General features: G+C 35.9%; 1 protein-coding gene across 1 annotated transcript; it reads left to right on the top strand.

Annotated features, from left to right (window-relative positions):
- The first annotated feature begins 8,876 nt into the window (after positions 1-8,876).
- LOC143590549 (uncharacterized) lies at positions 8,877-12,726 on the top strand. Its single transcript, XM_077071001.1, has 4 exons — positions 8,877-9,432; positions 9,695-10,148; positions 10,474-11,440; positions 12,180-12,726. Exons 1-4 carry the CDS (start codon positions 8,877-8,879, stop codon positions 12,609-12,611), a joined length of 2,409 nt encoding a protein of 802 aa, XP_076927116.1. The 3' UTR covers positions 12,612-12,726.
- The last annotated feature ends 15,060 nt before the right edge of the window (positions 12,727-27,786 follow it).

Here is a 27,786-nt window from a genome sequence, read left to right as displayed (position 1 = left end):
TAGTGTCAATGCGAACATGTGACACCAATAGGGAAGCGTCCAACCACTAACACCACCTACCGCCACAAAGTTCTGGAGATGATCACTTGGATCAGTCATACCATTGTACTTACCTAACGATGTAGGTATCTTAGCATTAACCGGAAAGGATGATGTGGCAATGCTTGCTATGAATTTTTATTTTTCGGCGAAAGCCGCGGGTCGGTATGGTTTAGTGAAATCTCGTTCAACATTGCTGTGGTATTCGGTGTGGCGGACTACGTCATGCGGACGACTACTCCTTGCTTTGGAGCTCATTCCACTATCTCCGGTAAACGTACTGTATTCACCCGGTTGATAAGTTGAATCATAGCTATCAAATTCCTCCAAGTAGGATGGCATCCACATGTCTATACGAGGACGAAGGCGTAACCTCGGTATTTCACCAAACTCTGGCTCCGCCAACTGACTGTAACGGATCTGACTTCCTCTCACTGTTGGTGGAGGGGAAAGAGATCTCCAGGGAGATTCTTCATAATCCAGAGTACGAATGTGAAACCTTTCGTTATGTTTTCTGCGTTCATATTCAGCCACTAACTTTGTTGTTGCGCGTGGAGCCACTATTCAGGAGTTAACCTTCCTCTAGATCTAGAGTTACATTGTTGAGATCCCGCCCTATCGGAGTCGCCCGAGTTGTTTTCCGGATCAAATGTCGACCGGTTTCGACGGGTCTCTTCTGCAATTTGTTTAGGATTACCCAAATTGGAACCATCCGGTGCCGAGGCACGTCCCATGTCTGTGGGAGTGAGGCCGGTCGGTGTTGTAACATTTTCTAGAGTAAATTCCCCAGGTTTTACATTGGTGATTCGTGACCCCGGTGCTGTGACACGTTCAAGAGTACGGCCACTTGGAGTCATAATTCGTGCAAAAATACTGAGACCCGGAGGTGCTTCTATGTTAGTTACACGTGAATCTGGTGCAGGGGTTCCCGTCGGCCCTTCAGGAAGGTTATTCATATCATACGAACCGAAAAACCAACGAAAATTATTGTTGTTCTAACACCAAAAACGGATGGCGCCAATGAAGAAACACGGATCCGCTCCCCTGGTATGGGTCCTGGATCCAATGAGTCTACAGGGTAAGATATGATAATTACTACCAATGATATGAGTGTGACTTCCTAAAGTCCAAAGACCGGAACATGCAAAACAAACACCATGAGTCTCGTTACAGGAAGGACAAGAGGGGGGTCTTCCTGTAACCACCCTCCGACGTGAGAATCAATAACGTTCATAAATGAAGAAACTACTGAAGTAAACAGACTAAGTGTAGTCAGAATGCAAGTAAGTGAATGAATACCTCATACCATTTGACAAGGTATTTATAGCCGAAGGATGCATGAAGATGATTGAGCCAGCTGTCCTCTTCCAGAAGATCTTTAATAACTGCCTGGACGCGTGTCCTCTTGTGATAGGTTGAGCTATACGTCCCATGTGCATGGGCATAACAACCTGGACACGCGTCGCCCGATGATAGGATGGATTGCACCCTGGCCATGTGCACGGTTATAACAAACTGGCCAGGTGTCCTTTATTTATTGGCTGTTCAGTCACGTATTCCCCAAGTAAGAATCATGAACCTTCTTCTAGAGAGTATTTGAGTTATGACAGCTGTCCCGCTGGCCTTGTCTTCCGGACGTTTAGGCGGACAGATATCCTATCCTGCGGATTACTTTTGAGGATGCCAGGATACTTCCGCATGTGTTATGAGGACGTTCCTCCTTATTCGTGATATGCGGGTGATCCATGTGTCCCGCGGGTGGTTTATAAGAGGATTCTCTGTAACCCGCGGGTGGTACTTAAGGGTATTTGGGTCTTTTTGGTACCCTACCTCTACACTCAGATCTGTGATCTGTGTTAGTTTAACGAGTTCAAAAAATTATCTTTCTTATACTTTAAATTTAATTTCACGTAACAAAAAATCATTACAAATTTTCTCAAAAACATGCCAATTATCATAACATATAAAAACTAAACCCGTGACAAATGGATGCCAGTCTTCAAGCCTGGATAATCATTCATTTCTCATGCATGGTAACCTAATGTGCACAAAAGTCAGACTTGTGCGCGCCGAGTGAGTTTTGTTTATTATTACATAAGAGTTATTATATACAAATGCAATAACAACATACGTTTCGAGGAACAAAACATATCATTTCCTTTACCAGGTCTAATGCAAGTCAATATAATTAGTGAATCTATTTAACCTAGATGGCCGTGTTATGACACAAACCACTCACATATGTAATTGCCATAACCGAAAAACGTCACAAAGGCGCCGCCTAACATACCCACACAATGGCCTAAGATTCGCTCATACAAGGGCCAAATGTACACCCATACAAGCGCCTAGTGTAACACCCCGCCAAGGCGGAATCGCAAGGCGTTCAGTTGTCGGATCCATGAACACATGAATTACACATAAACACACATAATGCATTCATAATGAGTCATATTTTTAAAATACAATAACCAATTTATTTCATAGTCTAACAAGCATAGATATTAATTATTAAACAAAAAACTCATAGCAAATCCACATAATCTCCTTGGATTACAAAATATGATGTCAACAAATATTAATTGGTGAGTCTGTGGGTTTTGACATGGTAAATAATATTTCTTTCTTTTATAAAAAAAGCTCATCATGATGTTATGTTATATGCATTAGTACATCTCATTCTTGCATAAGCCCGTAACCTAACGATTCGTCTCTGCCCCCCGGCCAACGCCTTTCCAGACCCGTTAGTTCTAACGTTTTATCGCGGAACGTTAGTACATACACACATAATGACAAATATCATTCACATTTACATAGTTGACGCTACTAACCGTTAATGGAGTAGACGTCCCCGATAGTTCTATCCCACTTGACACCGGCTCATATAACAAAGAATTAAAGGTTACACAACAGGAAACATGGGGACTTAAGTGATAACTCATATTTATGCAATCATTCAATCATGTCAAGCATAAACATCAACATCGATCATTTCAATATTCAAGTAGTTCAAATCAATATATTTAAGTATATTTCTCCCCAGAACGTATAAAACATAAAAATGTGCCACAAGAACTCACCTTCTTGGTCTTCGTTCTTGAATCAATGCTTGACAATTCTTAGGGTGCTTCCAATACGATTCCTACATTATAATGGTTCCCCATTAAGATTTTTCAAAAACTTTTATAATACTACTCTAGTGTCATATATATACTTCTCACAATCTAGACCATACTAGTTGTATGTAACATACTTCTTTATGTGACAATACATACCTCACAATTTAACCACTTGTAACTTAACTTCATATGGTGTTAGGTTTTCCCTTAGAAGTTGCCCTAACTTATTATTATGGTTTAGAGTTCATTTCAAGTTACACATTTTATTCTTTAAAAACACTTTAAGCTAGTAAGAGTCTGGGTTCAAATTTGGACAACCCCTAACTCTTACTTAATCATTTCGATTTCTTTCTTCCAAAGGTCATATTATACTACACTTCTTAACTCTTCTTGAAAACGGCTTTAGATACACTTGTTGACCTCTCTTTTGAACAAAAATGATCTTTTCTTATAAAAATATTCCAGCAACTCTAGGCATCTTTAGGGCACAAAATGCAGCATGTATTACAGTTTCTAACAATTCAATATGAGGTTTATCTACTCACACGTTTTAGTTCATCTATGAAATACTTAGGTTTTCCCATATTTTATTTTTAAAACTATCATGACTAGATGCTATTAACATCATATAGTATATGTAGGTAAGATTAAAGTTATAGCAATACACAAGACTTCCATCTTTCTCTCTCTAGAATTGGTTTGATTAACCATCAATCTTAGGGTTTTGATTAACCATTTCTAGGGTTTCATGGCCATTAATCACTTAGTTTTGTCATGCACTAACCATAAGAGCATTAGTATGCAACATTTAAGTTGCTCCTTACCATTCTTAACCCATAACCGAACCAGAACCATCCCCTAATTCGGTTACAACTTGCTGGCTGTATGACACTATCTAGGCTAGTTTCTTTCTCTAAGTGTGAGATTAAACTTAAATGATTTCACCAATAACCTGACATTGACATTAATGAAGCATTCAACCTTGTCATCAAGTCCAAAACCATTCGAGTGGATCTCTCACTTGTTGTTATAAAGCAATGGCCACTTCGTCAAGTTGATGTTTAAAATGTCTTTCTACAAGGGGATCTTATAGAGAGTAGAGACAGATGAGATAAAAACAGACAGAAGCCTTCATCGATCCCAAACATCTAGATCATGTTTGTTTGTTTGTTACACAAGTCGCTTTGTGGTCTCAAACAAGCTCCACGCTCTCACCTTCAAGCCTTCATTAATGCTCATTGGTAGGATCTTCATGTCTTCTGAATACTAACTTGGCTAGTTGTCAGACGACCGTTGATCCATGGGGGATTTGCCACACATATAGGTTCCAACATCATCTTCTGATTGCACAAAAATTGAAACATGTATCTCAGTTATCCACAAAACTAAAATACAAGGCTCTAGCCGACACTGAGACTGAAATTACTTGGTTAGAAGCTTTAGTCAAAGAACTAGGGTAAACAAAGCTTCCGCTTTTATTCTTTGATATGGCGATTTTGGGGCAACCTCTCATTCTGCTAATCACTCTTCACCTCAAGAAAAAAACATGTTGAAGTTTATTTTTACTTAATTTGAGAAAAGGTTGCACAAAGAAAGATAGGAAAGATATGTATATATTTACAAAGTAGCAATCTACACATAGATTTATGTTTTTATAGTCCGAGCTACATGTCTTTTCCAAACTTAGCGTACAGGGAGAGCATTAGACAATAATGTAATTAGTAAATGTTAAATGTAACTTAATGTAAACACGTATTTAAGTATATAATCTCACAACTTGTAAAAATTCTAATTACAATTGTCAATACAATATTTCACACCATTGGTTATGCACACTTAACAGTTTGAATGAAAATATTACAAGAAGGATAAACATTAAACATCTTAGTATTTCATATGCGAATTTAATAAACTTTTTAAGTACATCAACTTCTTTTATATTTCTTGGGTACCATGCAAATGTCTGTTAAAAATATTATTTATATCGTTAGAGTTACTCAAAACGCAGGAGTGTGACGTGAGACATTCAACTTTAATACTTTTATTTGCTATTCCACCAGCTAATTTCCCACCAATTTAATTAATTTCTTTTCCAAGTCACAACACACCTTACTCCACAATTAAATATGCCAGTCAAATTATCGAAACATATATGTGATTCAAGCCGCTATGTATGATGACGGATTCAAACAACGGATTTGATTCTTAGATACTTTATTTTAACCGTAGTTAAAACTAGACACACCCGGGCATTTTACGCTATGTGACGCCAAGTCAGCTTTTGAACATTTTGCAAAAGGTGGGTGTAGTGGGAAAAAAGACTCCAAAACGCCTCTCTCCTCGCCCTCTATACCTCTCTCTCACAAAACCCTCAAAATTCGTAACTTATTAGCGTTTTGTAGGAAACGCTTGTGCCAAAATGCCTAACTAAAACGGGCGGGGGGGGGGGGGATGCCCCCGGCGTTTTCATCACAAAACGCCACGATGTCTAGCCACTACAGACGGTCTTATTATGTTTATATTAATAACTTTATAACTCAGAGCAACTTTTCATTTTCCTACTCTTTATTGGTGACGCTTCCAAAGTTTTAAACTCTTACCTTTTTAGTTTCTCAACTCATCCTAGGCTTTATTATAAAACAGAAGAATTTAAACGAGCTTTGACTCAAATGAGAAATTTTAACACCAAGTCGGATCATAACGAACCACTATGAATAAAATACTAACCCAAGCTAATAAAAATAAAGCCTCGTTGATATTTTTGTTAAAACTTATTTTATAAAAGCCGAACACGTACAACTTACATGCAATGGATTGCAATTTCATGAAACAAGCTATGAACTAAACACATAATCACTTGGCATGTAATTCACATAGATAAATTTATAAACATATACTCGAGATATTATTTTCATATTTCACCAACGTTCGGGGTCAGATTCGCGTGATTCGGTATTCCCGAATTACCGCTATGTAAATGTTTATGCAATAACTGACACACATAATTAATCCTAATTAAGTTAAATGCATAAATGAATGTTTGAGATAAAGGAGTTTGCATTAACGGCACTAAATCGTAAACATAAATGAGTAAGCCACAAAAAATAATATAATAAAAATTTAGAACAAAAGGACAAAACACCGACCATTGTGGCAGAGAATTGACGGGATATCAGTCAGACACTAAAGTTTATTTTATGATGTTTTAAATATTTATTTTCTGTTTTTGCTACGATATTTTTCTTTTTGCAACGGAACATTCGTAGCAAAGTTGTAGCAAAATGTGTCCATAGTTAACCCGTAGCTAATCGTAACAAAAATTGCGACCATTTTTTTCTGTAGCAAAAATGCACGGCAAATATCTTTTTATGTAATCAGTTTTTCTATTATTGAAATATTGGCTTTTGTTCGTTATGGAGTTATGATAAAAGTTATATATTTTTCTTAAAATAGCCTGAACTATTTCTTATCACATTATCACTATTCATGTCAACTTATGTGAAGGTATTCAAACGCAGGTTTACAATAATAGTTGTTGACAAATGTTTCTTTTATTTTGCTACGTTACAGATTTCGAAAAATTATTTTTAAATTAGTTTTTTTTTTCTACCATTTTGTAATGAATTTTATGTTAATATTTTATTTTCTCAAATTCACTATGGAATTTGCTACAAATTTTACTAAGCTTTATGTTATAAAGTTTTAAATATTAATTTTCTTTATTTTGCTACGGATTTTTGTTACCGGTTTTTTTGGAATCATTTTTATGATACTTATTTTCTGAAGTTTGCTATAGCTTTTGCTACCAATTTTAGGATTTCAGTTTTTATAATACTTATTTTCTCAAGTTTGCTACAGATTTTACTACCGATTTTATGAACTAAATTTTTTAATACTTTTTATCTCAAGTTTGCTACGGATTTTGCTATGTGTTTTTTCTTACAACGGAATATTCGTAACAAAATTGTAGCAAAATGTGTCCATAGCTAATCCGTAGCTAATTCGTAGCAAAAATAGCTACCAATTTTTTTCGTAACAAAAAATCGGTGGCAAATACCTCTTCATGTAGTAGTGCATGAGCGCTTTAGGGCGCCCTAAAAATATGTTTTCATATACCACTATCCAATTACAACCCTTGAACTTCTAAAGTAATCATGTTATATATATGTATATATATATATGATTGATTTCTTTTGAGAATCACTTTGAGTTTTAAGAACTCGAAAGAACTCAACGTAACAATTTTTTTTTTCGAATTTTTTTTACACAAGTGTAATACATAAGTGTAAGTGATGTACAAAAAATTACAGTATTTTTTTACACACCGAATCGACTTTATACATATGTGTAACTAACGTTTAAACTTGTGTAATTATCAAAAATACTTATTCTCTCTTCTGCTTCATTTTTTAATTAAATTTAATCTCAGCCACATATTTCGTATCATTTAATTAAATGTGTGGTTCAAAATTGAGTTATTAAAGTTCTTAAAACTCACCATGGTTCTCAAAATAACCCTCCCATGTATATATATATATATATAATGATAAGATTCAGTATAAATAAAATTAACCTACTAAACATATAAATAATTAGTGTAATTGTAGTTTTAAACTAAAGTAATCATGTTATAAAAATAAAATTATGCAATAATAATTACTTTAGTTGATAATTTATAAATTAATAATAATTACACTAGTGTTAACATAAGTATTTTAATTACACTTCTCACGATAAAAATCATTTCGAAAAAATCATTTGTATTTAATACATACACTATATTTATTAACCGTGATAAGTTATGATATAATATTCAGTTTAATAATATCACAATTATAAGAACTTTATTGTTCTCTTATCTTACATTCTTGTTCACTATTTATAATTTAACTAGTATTTTACCCGGTGCGTTGCGCCGAGACGTGTCGGTAAAATTCGAACGATGGTAAAACACAAGCATTATAATAAGCATAGAGACTATAAGTCGACACAAATTTGCTCGGTTTCGGTTACAGGTGTTATTGTACTGGAACTAAACAAAAAATTTAAAATTTTAAGGTGAACCAATGGGGTGGAGTCGGACGGTAAAACTAGATCGTTAGTAAAACCCAATTGTTATCGATCTCGGACTTTGAAGTGGTTAATCTACGCAAATTCGGCCGGTTTCCATAACGTTCGTTACTATACCGGAACTAATAAAATTTAGCATTTGGTTGGTTTCGTTACGTTTGCTATGGTACTAGAATTAAAGTAAAACGCGGTGAGTTTACGCGAATCTGGTCGGTTTTCGTCATTTTGTTACGATACCATAATCAAAACAGAACATAAACAAAATTAGTTTTCGATCGATTTTTGTTACGTATGTTATGTATGTTATGAACTTAAACTAAACAAAAAACAAAACAAATACTACCAATAAGTAAAGCCTAAGACCAAAGTTGTGACATGGCAAAAATAAAATGAAAGTCAAATTTATATATGTTGGCATTTGAATATACTTATGACCAAAGTAATCACATTCAAACGAACCAAAAACAAAAAATTAAGATGCCTTTTTAGGTTCTTTTAAGTACAAGCAAACTGAAAAAAGTGTATTCTTGTTGATTAATAATCCTCATGAAAAGATAAACTTGCTTTGTAAGTAAGCTCAATTTTCTTATCACTATATATATAAACATCACAAAATCTCTAGCATGTCATCAACCCTAGAAACACACCATGAATCAAAGAACTTCTTTGGAGAGCCAAGGAAGTGTTCATCTCCCAATACATGAACTTTCACCCCAAAGATTCACTCAATTCCACAGTAAAAACACTACCATTTTTGAACCACAAACTAGTACCCAAACAACACTTAGCAGCAACACAATACCATTTTCAAGGCAAAAACAACCAGCCACAAGAGCACCAGAAAAGAAACTAACCCTCTTCGCCCTAAGGCTCGCTATTCTTGAAAAGGCAGCGACAGGGCTAGGAACCCTAGGGTTTATCTGGGCCACAGTGGTTCTGTTAGGCGGGTTCGCTATAAGCATTGACAAAATAGACTTCTGGTTAGTAACTATTATTCTTTTGGTGGAAAGTACCCGGATTTTTAGCAGGAGTCATGAGCTGGAGTGGCAACACCAGGCTACATGGTCGCTCACCGACGTTGGAGTCAGTAGTTTTCACCCTATAACGTCGAGCTCGTTGTTTCATCATCCAACCGATGGTGGAGTTAACAGAAAGATACCATCACGAACATGGATAAGTTCAGATGTTCCTCTTCTGCCATACGGTATTATATATTATTAATCACTACTTAATATATATATATATATATAGGTGTACATACATAGAAATTAATTTTTGAAATAAAGTGTTGGTGTTTAATTAGAGAAGAGTTCAAATAAAAATAAATGGTTTTCTAGTGTTGATTTATCCGGCGTTGGTAAAAATAAATCTTGCATAGAAAATAAAAAGAAAATCCTAATCAAATGAAATCTTTTAACTATACAAAAACTTACAATAAACTATAACTAATATATTATATTTAACAGGAAGACGGATATTTGTATCATGCAACATCAGCAAACTTCTTTACTGGTTACAGTTAATATCTGCAGCATCTTGTGTGTTCATTTCAGTCACACGGCTTGTTAATCATAACTTTGAAGAAACAAGCGACTTAGATAATCATAAACTGAATCGAACATCGGCTCTTTCAATCTTCTACGGCTTGGCATTAGCTGAGGCTATGCTGTTTCTTCTAGAGAAAGCATATTGGGAATGGAATGTAATGTACAAAAAGATGTTGGAAACAGTGAATGAGGAACTGGAATTGGGACACACGGGTATGGTTTCGGTTAGAAGGTTTTTCTATGATTCTTATTCAAAAAGTGTTAATCGAAGTATATTCGATGGATTACAAATGGATATGGTTTCTTTCGCTATGGAGCTTTTGAATTCGAATTCTTTCGATGAACAACTGATTGGCGTTCGAATCTTTGAGAGGTTTTATTATATCTATTCTACTTGTTAGTTAAACTATGGTTCATATTTAAGTTCGTTTTTCCAGTATTATTCTATCTAATATTGGTATAGCTATTAACATTTTAATATTTTTTTCTCTTTAATTAGTTTTTTCGCTATTTAATTTTGATCTCTCTTTATAAAAAGATCAGATTTTAATTGATTATTATTATTATTTGGTTAACTTTGTGATTTCCCTTTTCATTATAATTTTCATATATAATAGTTGTAAATTTTGGGAATTTAATACACAAAAGCTTGTTACTTATCAATATCTTTTTCTTCTTGTTTTCAATTCTATCAAAAGGTTCTCTACAAATTCAAGATTTTCCCAAGACACTCTTCAGAAACTTGGCATCACCATATCTGTAATCGAACGTTTAGTCGAAATGTTAAACTGGAAAGACACACAAGAAGAAGAAATTCGCATGTCCGCCGGAAAGATCATCCTCAAACTCGTTGGTAAAAAGCAAAACGCACATCGCGTCGCAGGAATCCCAGGAGTTATGGAATCAATATCATCATTATTACATGTAAATCCGAACTCCGGTGACACTTGTAAAACTGAACTCATAAGAGATCATGGAGACTATGATTTTTGGGCGTTTAATCAACTAGCTCTTCTAATCCTCAAGAAATTAGCTCATGATCATGATAATTGTGGAAAGATTGGCAACACAAGAGGGTTGTTACGCAAAATCATCGATTTCATGCATGCAGATGAACGGTTATTAAAAGATAAACGCGCCACACAATCCCAAATCTCCACTGTTAAAAGATCGTTACAAGTTGTGAAAATGCTAGTAAGCTCCACTGGCGTTACTGGCACACAACTTAGAACAGAAGTTTCGGAATTGGTGTTCACAATAGGTTACATTCGGGATATCTTAAAATATGGTGAGAAGTATCCTAGGTTACAAAAACTTGGGATCGATATTTTAACGAGTTTAGCGTTGGAACATGATGCGACCGAACGAATTGGTGGGACTGGAGGTGTATTAAAAGAGCTTTTCAATATTTTCTTTAGAGAAGAAGTTGTTGAAACTCAAAATGATGTGAGAATTGCAGCTGGTGAAGCACTTGGGATGCTGGCATTCGAAAGCAATCGAAACTGTGAACGTATGTTGAAACTGAATGTCGTTCATAGGCTTTGTTACGCGTTAGAAAGCACGCTGTTACGAGTAAATGCTGCTAGGATTTTGAGGAATTTGTGCATTTATTGTGGGAATGGTTTTTTTGAAGAACTGAGATGTATAATAACAGCTGCACCTACTGTAAGTAATCTATGAAATATCACCAAGTAGTACCACCCATACATTTTTGTCAAGACACCATAACTAAACCGGACAAATTTAATCTTATTTAACCCAACAAATGATTCATGTGAATTTATCAAAACGAGCTAAAAATATATGCGGGTTATAAACTGTTTGTATGCAAACTTGAAATCATATAAAATTCTATAACAAAATCCTAGAATCCAACATATACAATTGAAATTTTAAGTTTCACTAATCATAACAATTATTGCTTAGATATATTTAGGTTACACTTCATATTTATAATGTTCTCTTTTGAAATGACCTCTAGAGTCAATAGTTTTTTTTTGTTATGTATCTGGGGCATTGTTTTCATCAAGTATATCATAAATTATATAAATATCTATTGTACAGATATATAGGGGGTGTTTGGGATTCCTTATTTTGCCTCCTTATAACTTTTTATTAAGTTAATAAGTTACAAAAGTGTAACTTATGAAACTTTTCCTCTTACAATATAAGAAATCCCAAACACCATATTACTTTTTAAAAAGTTTGTAAGTTATAAGTTAGTGAATATAAGCAATCCCAAACACCCCCATAGGCTAGTCATGTACTTATACGTAATGGTTAATGCCCCTTAAGAGGTATTTTGCGTCACATACTATCACTCATTTCTAGTAAAAAAATATCTATAATAGATAATACAGCTAGCTAACTAGCGTTAGTAGTGGACTCATTAATATGCACGCAGGTACTTAGAGAAATTATGATCTCTGACGAAATTAAGTTACAAGAAGTGATGGTGGGATTAGCAGCACGTATGTTCAACTTCATGACATATGAAGAAACCAATGCCATGTTCAAAGAAAGCCGAATACATGATGAGGAATTAGCAATTACACTAGTTCAGATTTTAAGGAAATACCCGAACCCGAATGCTAAATCTCCACGAATTCGAAGATATGTTATTGAACTCACGATCTGGATGATGAAGAACAACGTTACAAATATTCATACATTCAAGAATTTGGGGATGGTCGAAGAACTTGAAGGTGTTACAGAAACAACATCTGAATTAGAAAGCTTCAATATTTTCTCTGGTGCAATTGGATTGAGTAGATACAAGATTTCAATTCATTCATTAGTTGAAACAGCAACAAAGTTAATGATAGATCAAAGCTAACTAATTAGGTACTTAATGTAAATGGTTTGTGTAATATTGGAAAAATAAAAGCTTCCAAAGCTTGTAAATATTGTTATCATAAGTGTTTGTATTTTATATGTGATCTATTCTAAATTTATTATAGTAAGAAATGATAAGTTAATTGGAGGCCAACTGATCACAACATTGATGGCCCTTTCTTAAACGATTGAGTAAACAAACAATTGATAGAAATCAAAAAATAATAGAACATTTAATTAAGGAAATGAATTTGTATTATGATTAATGAAGAACTGATGTTTACAAATGATGGACGGTGATGGTATTTATATCCATCCACTCACTGGTGGCTAATTACTTTCTAATTACTACATTAGCCCAAACTATTAATAGCTATTTACAATTTTGGAGCTAACTTTACTAACAAAGTTTCTAACTTATATTTACTAACTAAACTTTAACAAACAAACGAGGTTATTAATGAAATTGGTATTATTTTAAACAAACATTTTATAAGCCCACAATGTGTGACGAATTAGTTTACAATCTATAAGAGGATATGTAATGTTATAGAAATTCTTTTATTTACGAAAACTTAAAGATTTTACATTATCACTTATTAACAAAATGCATAACGGTATTTAATAGTGCAAATATCCATACACATTGACAACTAAAAGAGTTCGTGGGGGATCCATTTTGTCATTACCGAATATATAACTTGTAAATTTGCCCAATTCTATCTATGAATATAATTCGTATTTTAGTTAGAAATAACAAAATAATCTGATTTATAAATACATATTCTAATTAGCCATCATGGCCGTCGAAACGGTAAGGCTGAGGGGTGCGGAGCGCTAGTCAGGGCGCGTGAGGGACTTCGATAGCGCCCCGGGGCGCGAGAGCCACACCACCGGGGCGCGAGAGGGGCGCGAGAGGGGCGCGAGAGCGGAAAACGAGGCAGGCGCCAGAAGGCTCGCGCGCGTGAGTGGCTGTGGGAAATGGGAAAGAGCCGTTGGAAGGCTTTAATAATGAATAAAAATATTTTTTTTTTTTTAACAAAATCATCTATATATATCACAATACATATATCACAATACATATCAAACACAACCATTCTCACATACTACAACCAAAACGAATATCACACACCACACCCAAAACCCAAAATCACCCTATCTTCGAAACCTTTTTTTAAAAACATGTCTGGAAATTGGTACCCAAACCTAGATTCAGATTACCCTTACGACGATTTATGGTCGGCACCGGAACAACCGATGTTTTATTCGGGGTCGCAACAATCATCCGGCTTTCAACCATCCAACATGCAACCGTCTCCTAACTTTGTAGTTCCGGAGACACAAGAACCGGAACCAGAAGGTGAAGCTGCGGGACAAAGAAGACGCGTCCACCGGAAAAAACAACTTGCAACGGACGGGTCGGGTTCGGCTTCGACCGGAAGGGCGAAACGGAAAATCACTCCGTGGTCATCGGATGAGAAGGAAGCCCTGTGTCGGGCTTGGATAGCCATTTCTGAGGATCGGCGTTGCGGTAATTGTTTTAACGTTTTTAAAAATGATTGTAAATAAAAAGTTAAATAAAAAAGTTAAATGGCTTACAAATTTATTTACATAATTTTGCAGCCGACTACCAAAAGAGCAAGGTCTTTTGGACAAAGGTTAGGGAGACGTTCTATTCGCTCGTTGGGAGTACAGAGCGGAATCCCGATATGATTTCGGGTCGGTGGACCGAAATTAGAAAATTTGTCGGCTTGTTTACTAATCTGTTCAACAGGAACGCCGGTCGTATGAGACCAAGTGGCAGTGACGATTTGGCGGTCTATAATTTCACTGTCGAAGAGTGGAAGCAGGAGTGCCTGCGGAGGTATGGGGCGGTGAAGACGTGGGACGGTGTAAAGTTGTGGGAGAGGTTGAGAAGGTGTGCCAAGTGGGTTGAGCTGGTGGCGCCGGACCTTGATGCGGAAGTAGGGCCGAAACGGACTAAAACTAGTTCGTCTGGAGCGTACAGCACAACGGACGGGTCGGATTGCCGGGTTGGATTCGACCTAAACGTTGCGGGGGAGGAAACGTCTTCACCGCCGAGGAGGCGGCCATTGGGAAGGGACGCCAGGGGGAAAAAACCGGCTGAGGGGGAAGCCGTAAACATCAACGATCTTGTTGAATCCCTCAATAAATTCAACAAAACCCTGGAGGTGGTCTCTGTTGACAAAAAGGAAAAAAAAAGAATGAGAGATTTGGACTTCCTTGCAAGAGACTTCAGCCACCTAAATCCGGTCGACCAAATGCTGATGGAAAAACAAAAGGAACGTATCCGGAAGAGGTTGATCGAAGAAGACGAAGCCGAAGAATAAGAATAATGTTAATGTGTTTTTTTAATTTTTTTTAATTAATGTGTTTTTTTAATTTTTTAGTACTTTAATTTTTTTTATATATTAATGTGTTTTTTTAATTAATGTGTGTTTGTTTAAATAATTACTTGTTTTTTTAATAATACGTTTTTTTAATACATTTATAAAAAAATAAAAAAATAAACCGCTCGCGCCCCCTCTCGCGCCCCTCCACACCATGCCCCGGGGCGCTATCACCACTACCAATACCCATCTTATCAAGTTTCTCTCTCTGCCACACGTCACAATATTATTGGATGGCGCCCCCACTCACGCCCCCTCTCGCGCCCCCCACACCCCTCAGCCTAAGTTTATGAATGTTGAGACTGTCTCGAAAGTCATTAAACGAGATCCGTGATAGGTCTTTTGTGAAAATACGGGCAATCAATAGACGTTCTGATGACAAGGTTGTTTCTAATAATTAATATAAAGATTGTGAGAGATGGTCAGAGGATTGTGGGACCCATTGTTTGTGTATGATTTGTTATTCACTTATTGCATTGACCTTTTTCAATTATGAAAAATCTTCCGAAACATACGTACTCATTCTTAAAAGTGACAATATTGCCTGATTTAGTTAACGTATTAATATTAATACAACACCTCATCATCATCTATGAACTGTTATACGTGTTGGGGTAGTTTTTACTTGACAGCAAAAGGTATTCGGAGTGAGTAGCAACGGCGGCGGATTCAGAAAATTTAGCCAGTGGGTGCAAAAAAAGGTTCAACCTAGAACTCGTCAATTCAAACCAAAATGGATCGGGTCAAACCGAAATGGGTCGAGTAAAAAATTACATTAAACAAACTACGTATAGAAATGTAAACAAAATTTCATTAAAGATAAACAAAATACACATTACAATTGACACCTACGTGATTTCATTTTATGAAAAACAATCAATTACAGCTTCATTCGTAATACTTAAAAGTGCTTCTTTTTCAACACTACAAATACACTATACTCTAACCAATTACCGTATTTATCATACCAACCCATGCTAAAATGTCGTTCTTTAGACCCTATCTTTCTATATGGAAAGACATGACCATGTTCACCTGGTTGGCAAGGTCTATTAAGCCAATACTTTCTCTGTATCTCATCTCTTTGGTTAGGGTGGCAATCTAAAATTCTTTTTCTTTCAACATGATCCCAAGGAAGATCATCTAGATCAACTAAACTGGGTCCGACAGATGGAGTTTGTCGTTTCAATAACAAAAACCTTTTCATAGTTATCATAGCTAAAAGCTTTTACTATACAAAAAAAATGGATTACAAAGTTAAATAGTGTAGAACACTAAAAAAATAACAATAATAATAAATGGTACACTCATACAATGAATAAATTAAAAAGCTAGAAACCAAATAATCATTCACCATAAGACAACAAAGATCACCCTAATATGTTCGTCTTTTGAATTTCAAGAAAATGGCATTATTTTTTTAAAACAAAAGATCGAAACCGGTTACCGCCTTGTAGTTGTAGAATTCAAATACGAAAGAAATAAATTAACAAGTGATGAACCATGAATCATGAATGTTTGTTTTATATTAGAATAAAATCAAGAATTTGGAATCACAATTTATAAAATAAATCTAACCTGAGATGCCACATGTGAAGCCGTCATCAACCTAATTTGTTCGTCTCCCACTAATTCCAAATTTTCAATTAAAGTGGTTGAGTAATTAAAGTAACATGAGCTTAATTCTTATTATTCATAACAAAATTACATTTGGGCTTAAAATTTAAAAAGTTAAGTTTGGGGGACTGAAAAAATTATGAATGGGTCACTAAATATTTTTTGGATGTATCATTGGGTCTTTGGACTTAATATATTACAAATTTATAAAGAAAACTATAGATTTCAGTGGGTGCAAACGCTCCCCTGGCCAAACACTAGATCCGCCCCTGAGTAGCAACGTAGATAAGAAAGAAGGGTGTTTTGAGGATGAAGTAATCTACTACTGGTCTAGCTATTAGTCACATGGCAATATCTTAATGAACATATTTCACTTCTTTTTTATTCAAAATATATGGCTTTCACTTCTTTTTTATTCAAAATATATGGCTATTAATGTAGCAAAAAATTTCCATATTTGTTTAAAGTTGAAGGTTTGAATATCTTTCTTCTTTCCCATGAGCTTTATAACTTGCCGACTAATAAAGGACAACTGTGTCGCAAGAGCTTATTTGCAAATCACTAGTACACATTTGATCTTTTGAACGCTACCAAACCACACTTGAAGTGCGAACTAAGCGTGAAAACCCCTCTAAAGAGGATAAACCGCGAAAGATAGCTCTTTTGAAAGTGGTTTTCAAGTTAACTTCAAAAGAGGATTTAGAGCGACCACAAACATCCACAAGCCGTCAAATCATTTCTACACAACTTTTATAAAAAACAATTTTCTTCTACAACAAACCTAGTAGGATACCCGCGCAATGCAGCGGATTCTGGAAACAACTTGATATACTACAATATACGAAAAACATAATAACTATCCAATATTTGATATCATTTTTAAACATGAAAAGAACACACCTATTTCATTAATTCTTCATCCTCAATGTCATAAACTTTAAAAAGAGAGTTAACCATCTCAAGTTTTGAAGACGAGGTATGAATAGCAATCCAATCCCTTGCACCATCACCCTTTAGGTCAAGTTTTAGACAATTTTCGGCTATTACCTGGAGATTTTCAAGGTGAATCATTTCTGGTATTCACAAAAGAAAAATTTTAAAAATAACCAAAGTATAATGGTTCTCGTTACAAAATTAAAGTATAATTCAACAACATTATAAAAATTGTGGCAACACAGATATGCTTATGTATTTCTCTTTATAAAACAACAAAAAAATTATGAATTTTGAAAATATCAGATGAGTCAAATGATATAACATAATTTTTTAAAGATCATAGACTAAGAATCAACGCAACAACAGTCAAAAAGACTGCAATATATCAATAAAGACTTAAAATCCAAAAATTTACTCACAACAAATGTAAACCTCAATAGATCACAATTAGCATATAACTTCCTACCATTTGGGCACAAAAATATGATGCAAAACTCTTAACAAATTACTGATTTGCATGTGCGCATATTTTAACAACTCAAGAAGTTTTACATTAAATGAATGTGCTCACAACTTCCATAATCATCATCCTTTGGATACCAAAGACAGACCCTTAGACATCCCTTTAAATACCGAAGTATTCTCTTGACGATCATCAGGTGTGAGACTTTCTGAATGGATTGATATCGGGCACACAAGAAAGTAGCATACATAATGTATGGTGATGTGTGCTGATCGTGTCGTAAAATATGATGTATTTAGTTTTCGCACAAGATCATGTTTTAAATTTATAAAATTGATTTCTACTAAGACTAACCACACACAAAATAGGCAAGTGTACCTACCGTATATGTAGAATAGTATAGGTAAGAACCAAATATCAATTCATGGACACAAATATTTCTAATAAGAAAATCTTCAATTTAATTTAATCGGAGAAGATAATCATTTTAGGGTGATTTTTAAACCTTTTTAGAATATATATATATATATATATATATATATATATATATATATATATATATATATATAGGCTTAAGTTTATGAGAGAAATGATATTAGTGCAAGATATGCGAGAAATGAATATGAGCCACTAGTTTTATTTTATGTTTTAACTATTTAAGAATAAATAAAAAAGATATAAATGCACTCTCTCTCTCTCTCTCTCTCTCTCTCTCTTTAATTAATTCAACTAATATAATCATAATAAATCACTCTCTAATTAATATATCTAACTTTTTTTGTTCGAACGGTGACTTTCATAGTTAATCTAGCACTGCGCGACCAAGTCGCGCCCCACCACCTCATTCAGGCCAGCTATGTTGACATGATCGGGATCCACGCTTGCGTCCAAGTTTGGTTTGGCGTTCCCGGTAAAACCTAGTTTGCTCTCCCCGCCCGAAGGCACGACATGTTTTAATGCTCTGGAAAAATCCAGTCAGAATCAAGATTCGAACCCGGGACACCCGGGTCATCCATCATGTTCCTGGCCATTGGGGCAAGCCCAGCTAGTCAATATATCTAACTAATTTAACAATAATAATTAAAAAGATAAAAACACTAACTTATTATTATTTTTTATTTACACCCTCTTCATTTTATCCAATAAAAGTACAATTTATTCACATTATACTATTTATTTATATTAAAAAATAATATGTTTCGACTCAATTTATTAGCATATTACGTGTTATTTAACAATAAATATCAAAACATAATATATATTTTTCAGTTGATATGCCTAAAAATTATTGTCATAAATATTAATAAAAAAATATCATACAAATGTGTCCATTAAATATTAATAATAAATATACAACCTATACAAATTTATATAACCCACACTTGTTTTGAGCAATAAAAACGTACAACAAACAAAAAAAACATACAACTTACATATGTAATTCGACATCAACAATTATTTAAACTACACAAAGATATACGTATCCTACACGTATGTAGGTTATATGTTTTTCGTATGTAGGTTATATGTTTTCTTATTCTTAGAATAAGTGTAGGTTATATGTTTTTGTGTAGGTAGTATATTTTTATTGACATTTAATGCAAACATGTGTAAGATAGTTTTTTGTATTATTCATCACAATGTAACTACGTGTTGATGGATATTGATATGTTGAGTTGGAAGAAAATGGTTTTCAATAAAAAGAAATTTTAATGTATGAATAAATTGTATTTGTGTAAGATAAAATGCTCGTGTGTAGGTTATATGTTTTTCGTGTATATGTTATATGTTTTCGCGTGCTTGTGTATCTAATTAAAAATGAATTTTGGGTGTAGGTTATATATGTATTTCTTGTGTAGGTTATATGTTTTCTTATTCTTAGAACAAGTGTAGGTTATATGTTTTTGTGTAGGTTGTATTTTTTTTGTTGATATTTAATGCAAACACGTGTAAAATAGTTTTTTGTATTATTCTTCACAATTTAAGTACGTTTTGATGGTTATTAATATATTGAGTTGAAAGAAATTGGTTTCGGATATAAAGAACTTTTAATGTATGAATAAATTTAACTTGTGTAGTATAAAAATTCAAGAGACAAAAAATAAGTTATAAAAATATATGAGTTCTTAATAATTTTCAATTATAATAATTTGATTAGTTATATTTATTAAATAGATTACTATTATGGTTTATTAGTTATATTAATTAAAGAAAGAAAATGCATTTATACTGTCTTTATTTAAATTTAAGCATTTAAAACCTAAAACAAAACTAGTGGCTCATATTCATTTCTCGCATTTCTCTCATGAACCATCCCCTGTATATATATATTTAACAGTTAGACGTGCACAATTAAAGAAAGAGATAACAATTAACGGAGAGCGAAAAAATAATCCAGGTGAGTTTCTAGCCCCATTTTTTGTTATGTTTTTGGGGCTGTGTGCATACTCGATGTGATAGTTAATATACTTACCTTAAGTGGTAAGTGTATGCTATATATGATTGATCTGATAGTTATTATATTGATGTTATGAATGAATGCTTGTCGATGTGTGAACGATATTCGGATATTGCACGTATCGCCATGGAATGTAATGTGTAGTGTGCCTAGTATGATATAATGCATGAATGATATACGAATGTGTGAGTATGTACGAAATTATGTAAATATGAAAGGAAAGTATGATGGTATGGTTTCATGGAAGAAGGGCAACAGGACCCTGATAATATCCGAGGATGGAGGGCACCAGACCCTAATAATATCTGAGGAAGAAGGGCAACCGGACCCTAATAATATCCGAGGATGGAGGGCACCGGACCCTAATAATATCCGGGGAAGAAGGGCAACCGGACCCTAATAATATCCGTGGACGGAGGGCACCTGACCCTAATAATATCTGAGGATGGAGGGCACCGGACCCTAATAATATCTGAGGTATGTAGGGCAAAATGCTCTTTATAACGTATGGTTTATTATGAATGTATATGTATGAGTGATGAACAGGTTAAGTATGTGATGCGTCCTTCGGGCACTATATATGTATGAAAAGTAAGTTAATTGATTAACTAGAACTCACTCAGCGTAGCTAACGTTTAGTATGCACGCAGGTGAGTAGGATGAGGCAGCTCGCTTGATGAGGACATATGGCATGGAATTGAAGATGCTGGCATCTCAAGGAAATGTTATGTTATTTTAAAGACTATGTTTTATGATTAAACGACTTGAATGTTTGTTAAGACGAGATTTGAAGGTTATGTATTATATTATGGTTGAGGTTTTATATTCCACGTAAAGTTTTGAATAACTCTGATATTTCGAACAGTGTTTATGAGTAAATCCAACGCCCAAAGTGAGGCACCGGTGGCGGGGATTTACAAGTTGGTATCAGAGCAAAGTTTGAGAGATTTAAGCATCCTACATGCTTAGACTCAAACAGAGAGTGTGATCAAAGTAAGAAAAGAAAGAAGATGCCAGTTCAAGAATGCCATGTGTCACTCAAGCAAGCTCAGTATGGGTAAAGGCATGATTGAATAATGTATGTTAATGTTAACTTAATTGTTAAAGAAAGGATATGTGAATGTTAGGGATAAGATTAATTGATTATCTAATTGATTGACTGTTTAAAAGTAGAACTAGCACAAATAGACTCATAAAGGGAAGTGTATAGGACATGAAAAGTAACGTGATCAGCTAATCACAGCTGGCCACTGTTATTACCTGTTATCCTTACTATCCTTGTACTAAATAGTTCCATGAGTGATGACATTTGTGTGTTCTCTTTTTAGAGTACGATGGCGGGAGCTAGAGAAGTTGTGAGAGCAGGAGGTCGCACTGGACGTCGTGGAAAGCCTCGTCTTGTCCGACAACCTTCAGTAGAAATAGCTTCCAACACGGAAGACGAAGGAAGCGCGGCTGGACAAAACCCAAGCAACAACGAAGGGTATCAAGTTGACCCTGCAGTTCAAGCAGCTATTGTGCAAGCTGTAGCCACTGTTGTGAAGAAATTAACTCCTAAAGGGTCTGCTAGAAGCCAGGGAAGAGCTGAGAAGTTTGGGGAGAAAAGTAAAAAAGATGATGAGTGAGAGAGAAGGAAGAATCATGTGTGGTTAAGTCTGTGAAGGTCGATGATAGGAAAAAGAGGCCGAGGTGGGTACAACTATAATTCCTTCAAAGGACTTGACCCGCCGAAGCTAACCGGTTTGGGAGACGCAATCGCTACTCTTCAATGGATAACCTCTATGTACAAGTTTATTCGCATTAGCGAATGCCGTCCTGACCAAGCTGTGGGTTATGCCACCCAATCATTTGATGATGAAGCCATGTATTGGTGGGAATCTGTTGAACAGTGGAAGACCCGGGAGGAGATCAAGAACTGAAGGAACTGGTGATGAAGAGGTTTTGTACGGATATAGAGGTTTAAAGGGTTGGAATGAAGTTCTTGATTCTGAAGGCGGGTATGATGACACACAGCGAATACACCACTGAATTCAACTGCTTGTCTAGGCTGGTGCCAGACATGGTGAACACTGAGGCCAAGCGGATCAAGTGTTACATTAGGGGACTGTCGCAAAATTTTCGCGCCTTGGTCAAGGCTAGTAGACCTGGTACTTTTGATTCTGCTGTAGGGCTCGCAGAAATGGTTTACGAAGACTTGTCGGCAGATGATGTGGTGGCGGAAGAGCAGAAGGATAAGAAGTGGGTCGCTCCTGTCAAGCGATCAGGTACTCAGTTATGGAACCCTAAGGACAAGAAGCAGAGGGTGTGGGAGAGAAAGGCATGCAAGCCGTGTGGAAAGGTGCACGGTGGCGAGTGCAAGTGAGGTACTGGTTCGGACGTGTGTCACAAATGTGGGAAGATACATGGTGGAGAGTGCATGATTGGGACAAATGCCTGCTACAAGTGTGGAAAAGTGGGGCACTATGCTAACCAATGCAATGCGAAATCCATATGTTATAAGTCCAGTAAGACGGGTCATTTTGCAAGGGAATGCACTGAGGGTGAAGCGGGAAGAAGTGAGAAGAAGGATGGAGATCCAGCTAGGCTAAGGACCAGAGCCTACATGCTGACCCAAGAGCAAGCCAAACAAATTCCGGATGTTGTGACATGTACGTTTCTAGTAATCGGCATTTTTGCTTCCGTATTATTTGATTCAGGTGCGAACAAAAGTTTCGTAGCCACCCCATTTAGTAAATTTGTTAAAATGAAATGTTGCCGAGTGTCTGAAACCCTAATAGTTGAAACCGCTAGTGACACTTCTGTTAAAACTAGACGGATGCCCGCGCGATGCAGCGGGAAATACAAACCTTGATAATTAATGACGTAATAGATTTATGGGTGTTCACTGTTTCTTTTGTAATTGTGAAACCGTTTATTGGTATAGATAGATTAATAATTCTTATTTTAAACTCAATTTAGTATCGAAGTACAAACGAAACCGGAATCTACCATTGCTAATGGTTTGGTTTTGTTGAGTTAATTTCAACGCCCGGTTTTAATTTTTGGCGACAAAAGCGTTGCTAACAGCTTCGCTCACGGTTTAATTTAAAATCATCAAAACCGAACCACAAACATATATACGTAAAATGTTATTTTTAACTGGAAAAAAAAACTATGACAATATCATACTCAAATTAAAGAAAATTAAATGCTCGTTTTTATGGTGCAGTTTTTTTTAAAAATGTTAACGTACAAAAAAGTTATGACCGTTTAAAAATCGCGGGGGTATTTGGGTTAAAAATGAAAATATAAAGAATATATGCATAAAAGATGAAGGATTATAGTTATAACTATTCTTTAATTTTACAAAAGTTAATTAAAGTTAATGGGTAAATGTTGTAAATATTTTGAAAAAATATGGAATGCACGTGAGTATTTATGTTAGAAAGACTATTTTGTCCTTCTTTAAACTTGTACCGTATGCTTGAAACTTTGTAAAGTACTTAAAATCACTGTCTTAATTTGCCCTTCTTTGCCATATTATATATAGTATATATAATGAAAATGGTTAAGGACTGTAAGATAGAGTTAGAGGGGCATGAGTTCCCTGTTACTTTGTATGTTTTGACCTTTGGAGGGTTCGATGTGGTTTTGGGAATGGATTGGTTATCTGAGTATGAAGCGCAGATAGTGTGTAAGAGTAGGATAATAAGGTTAAAGTTCTTGGATGGTAGTGCGGTGACGGTTTATGGTGATAAGGAAAATTCTCGGCTTAATGTCATTTCGATGATAAAAGCCGAGGGTTTGTTAAGGCAATGATGCTATGCTTACCTGGCGTATGTTGTCAACGCTACGCGGAGACAAAAGAAATGAACAATGTTCCTATCGTGCGCGACTACCCAGAAGTATTCCCTGGGGATCTTCCGGGGTTGCCACCAGAGCAAGAGATAGAATTCCAGATACATTTAGTACCAGGAGCCCAGCCCGTCGCAAAAGCGCCTTACCCTCTAGAGTCGTCCGAGATGAAAGAATTGATGTCCCAGCTACAAGAACTCCTCGACAAAGGTTTTATTAGACCAAGTGTTTCCCCGTGGGGCGCACCAGTGTTGTTCGTAAAGAATAAGGATGGAAGCTTGAGAATGTGCATAGACTATCGCGAGTTAAACAAGCTTATGGTAAAGAATAGATATCCTCTGCCAAGGATTGATGATCTGTTTGACCAACTACATGGTTCAAGTTGGTTCTCACGGATAAATCTCCGATCAAGCTATCATCAGCTAAAGGTGAAAGAGGCAGACATCCCTAAAAAAACGTTTCGGACGCGGTATGGACACTAAGAGTTCGTCGTGATGTCATTCGGTCTAAAGAATGCTCTCGCAACATTTATGGACATGATGAATAGAGTGTGTCGGCCGATGTTGGAAAAGTCAGTTATCATCTTCATCGATGATATATTGATTTACTCAAAGAGCGAGTCTGATCATGCGGAACATCTGAGAGAAGCATTGGAGACTCGTAAGAAAGAAAATTTGTATGCTAAGTTTTCGAAATGCGTGTTCTGGTTACGAGAAGTGCAATTCCTAGGTCACGTGATAAATCCTGAAGGGATTACCATGGACCCAGCTAATATTGAGGCGATAACGAATTGGAAGACTCCACAGAATCTGACTGAGATACGAAGCTTCTTAGGGTTAGCTGGCTACTATAGGAGATTCATCGAAGGTTTCTCCAAGATAGCAGCACCGTTGACCGGTATGACCCGAAAGTCGGTAGTATTCAGTTGGGGAAAGTTCCAAGAAGAAGTCTTTGAGGAATTAAAGAGGAGACTCACGCAAGCTTCAATCCTTGCTTTACCCGACGGTGACGCGGATTTGGTTGTTTGTACTGATGCTTCGCATCGTGGGTTAGGTTGTGTGTTGATGCAACGAGGCAAGGTGATAGCGTACACGTCTAGACAGTTGAAAGTTCATGAGAGTACTTATCCGACGCATGATTTAGAGCTAGAATTTGTAATGCATGCCCTCATGATATGGAGGCATTATCTGTATGGTACTAAGTGTACCATTTACACAGATCATAGGAGTTTAAAGTACTTCTTCGAACAGAAAGAACTGAACATGAGACATAGGAGATGGTTAGAGTTGATAAAGGACTACGACTGCGACATTAAGTACTATCCTGGTAAATCCAATGTGGCCGCCGATGCGCTAAGTCATAAGAATGAGGAAGTCATCGCAACAACGAAGTCATACCAGTTGATTATGAATTCTAGCCTTTTTGAATAAATCATCAAAGTGCAGTCATAAGTGCTGGTAGATTAAGGGCTAGTATAGAAAGAGAGAATTTTCGGTCAGCAAGACGAGTTGACGGAAAACACTCATGGTGTTAAAACCAGGTTTGACCGTATGTGGATCCCACGCCATGGAGATCTTAGAGGTCGAATCTTAGATGAAGCTCATAAGTCAAGATATTCAATTCATCCAGGAACTACGAATATGTACCAAGATTTGAAAAGGGACTACTGGTGGCCAGGAATGAAGAATGATGTGGTAGATTATGTTAGTAAGTGCTTAACTTGTTTACAAGTCAAAGCTGAGCACCAGAAGCCTTATGGGAAGATGCAACCTTTGGAAATACCGGAATGGAAATGGGAACACATCACCATGGGTTTCATAACTAAGCTACTTCGCACAACTAAGCATCATGATACCATCTGGTTGATTGTTGACCGTTTGACCAAAAGTGCTCACTTTCTGCCTGTATGAGAGGCTATCTCGTCAGAAACATTAGCAAGTTTGTTCATGTTTAATAGAGATAGAGGTTGTGTCTAAGCATGGAGTACCGTTATCGATCATGTCTGATAGAGATACTCGGTTTACTTCGAGGTTTTGGAAGAAGTTACATGAAGCTATGGGGACGAGATTGAACATCAGTACGGCGTATCATCCTCAAACAGATGGACAGTCTGAAAGGACGATCCAAACCCTTCAGGATATGCTACGTTCTTGTGTTTTAGACTTTGGAGGAAGTTGGGATGATCATCTGCATCTGGCAGAGTTCTCCTATAACAATAGCTACCATTCAGGTATTGGTATGCCACCGTTCGAGATGCTTTATGGTAGACGATGCAGACTCCCGGTATGTTGGGGGAGAGATTGGTTAGAAAGAAATGGGAAGCCTAGAGGTTGTTCAAGAAACGTCTACAAAGTTTGATCAGATTAAGGCAAGAATGAAAGTTGCTCAAGACCGCCAGAAGTCAGATGCTGATAAGCGGCTACGACCCATTGAGTTTAACGTTGGTGACAATGTGATGCTTAAGGTCTCTCCTTGGAAAGGAATTATCCGTTTTAGGAAAAGGGGAATGTTGAGTTCGAGATACATCGGACCGTTTAAGATTATGGATCGTGTGGGTGAAGTGGCTTACAAACTAGAGTTACCCAAAGAGTTCAAAGGAATTCATTCAACCTTCCATGTTTCTCATCTAAGAAAATTTCCAGCTGATGACGTTTCTCACGTGCCATTAATGGATATTGAGGTTGATGAACGATTAAACTACATTGAGCAACCGATAGAGATTGTTGACCGCAAGGAGAAGCAATTTCGTCACAAGGTTATACCCTTAGTGAAGGTGATATGGAAGCATCACAAAGGATCGGACGCTACTTGGGAAGCTGAGGATGAGATGCGCAAGTTCTACCCTAATCTGTTTGAGTAATAATTAGGTTTCGGGGACGAAACATCTTTAAGGAGGGAAGACTTGTAACATCCCAAAATTTCAAATAATAATATTTAATATATCTATTTATTATGATGGAAAGGTTTACTTGAGTTGGTAAAGAAATAATAAAATAATAAATGGAAAGACAAGTAGGCTAATTAAAGGGAATTAATTATGGACCAAAAAGGAAAGATGAGTTTTAGGTCCATGGGCTTAAGGGAGTATAAATACCCCTTAAACCCTAATCCTTTCCATTTCCATCCACTCCACACCTTAGCCTACACCATAAAACCCACACACTCTCCCTAGTCGGCCGTGAGTAAGAAGAAGATCAATGACCGAAAACCGAGCCTAGATTCGTATAAATCTTGGATAAAAGAACAAGATACAAGATTTGTATTTTCATATCAAACTATTCGTGACCTAGAAAACACATAAAGGTATGTTCTTTACTTATAAAGGTTACGTTTTTATGAACGAATTTCCATGAAACTTAACCATAGAGTAGATCGGGTCTAGATGTTTCATAAAAATACAAGCTTGATGTTTAAAATAGACTAGATAAACTCAATGGAATATACGACTCATAAATAA

The sequence above is a fragment of the Bidens hawaiensis genome, unplaced genomic scaffold (genome assembly GCF_021521415.1).
Source record: "Bidens hawaiensis isolate Kalapana, Puna unplaced genomic scaffold, B.hawaiensis_p1.1 tig00001647_1, whole genome shotgun sequence".
In the NCBI taxonomy this organism is placed as follows: domain Eukaryota; kingdom Viridiplantae; phylum Streptophyta; class Magnoliopsida; order Asterales; family Asteraceae; genus Bidens; species Bidens hawaiensis.
This window is presented reverse-complemented; position numbering and strand designations above follow the sequence as displayed.

Bases quoted from the DNA above. Each gene is read 5' to 3' on its own strand.
- LOC143590549 (XM_077071001.1), top strand. From the start codon at position 8,877: ATGAATCAAAGAACTTCTTTGGAGAGCCAAGGAAGTGTTCATCTCCCA. The intron at 9,433-9,694 runs GTATTATATATT...TATATTTAACAG, and splicing joins TGTTCCTCTTCTGCCATACG to GAAGACGGATATTTGTATCA. The intron at 10,149-10,473 runs GTTTTATTATAT...TTCTATCAAAAG, and splicing joins GGCGTTCGAATCTTTGAGAG to GTTCTCTACAAATTCAAGAT.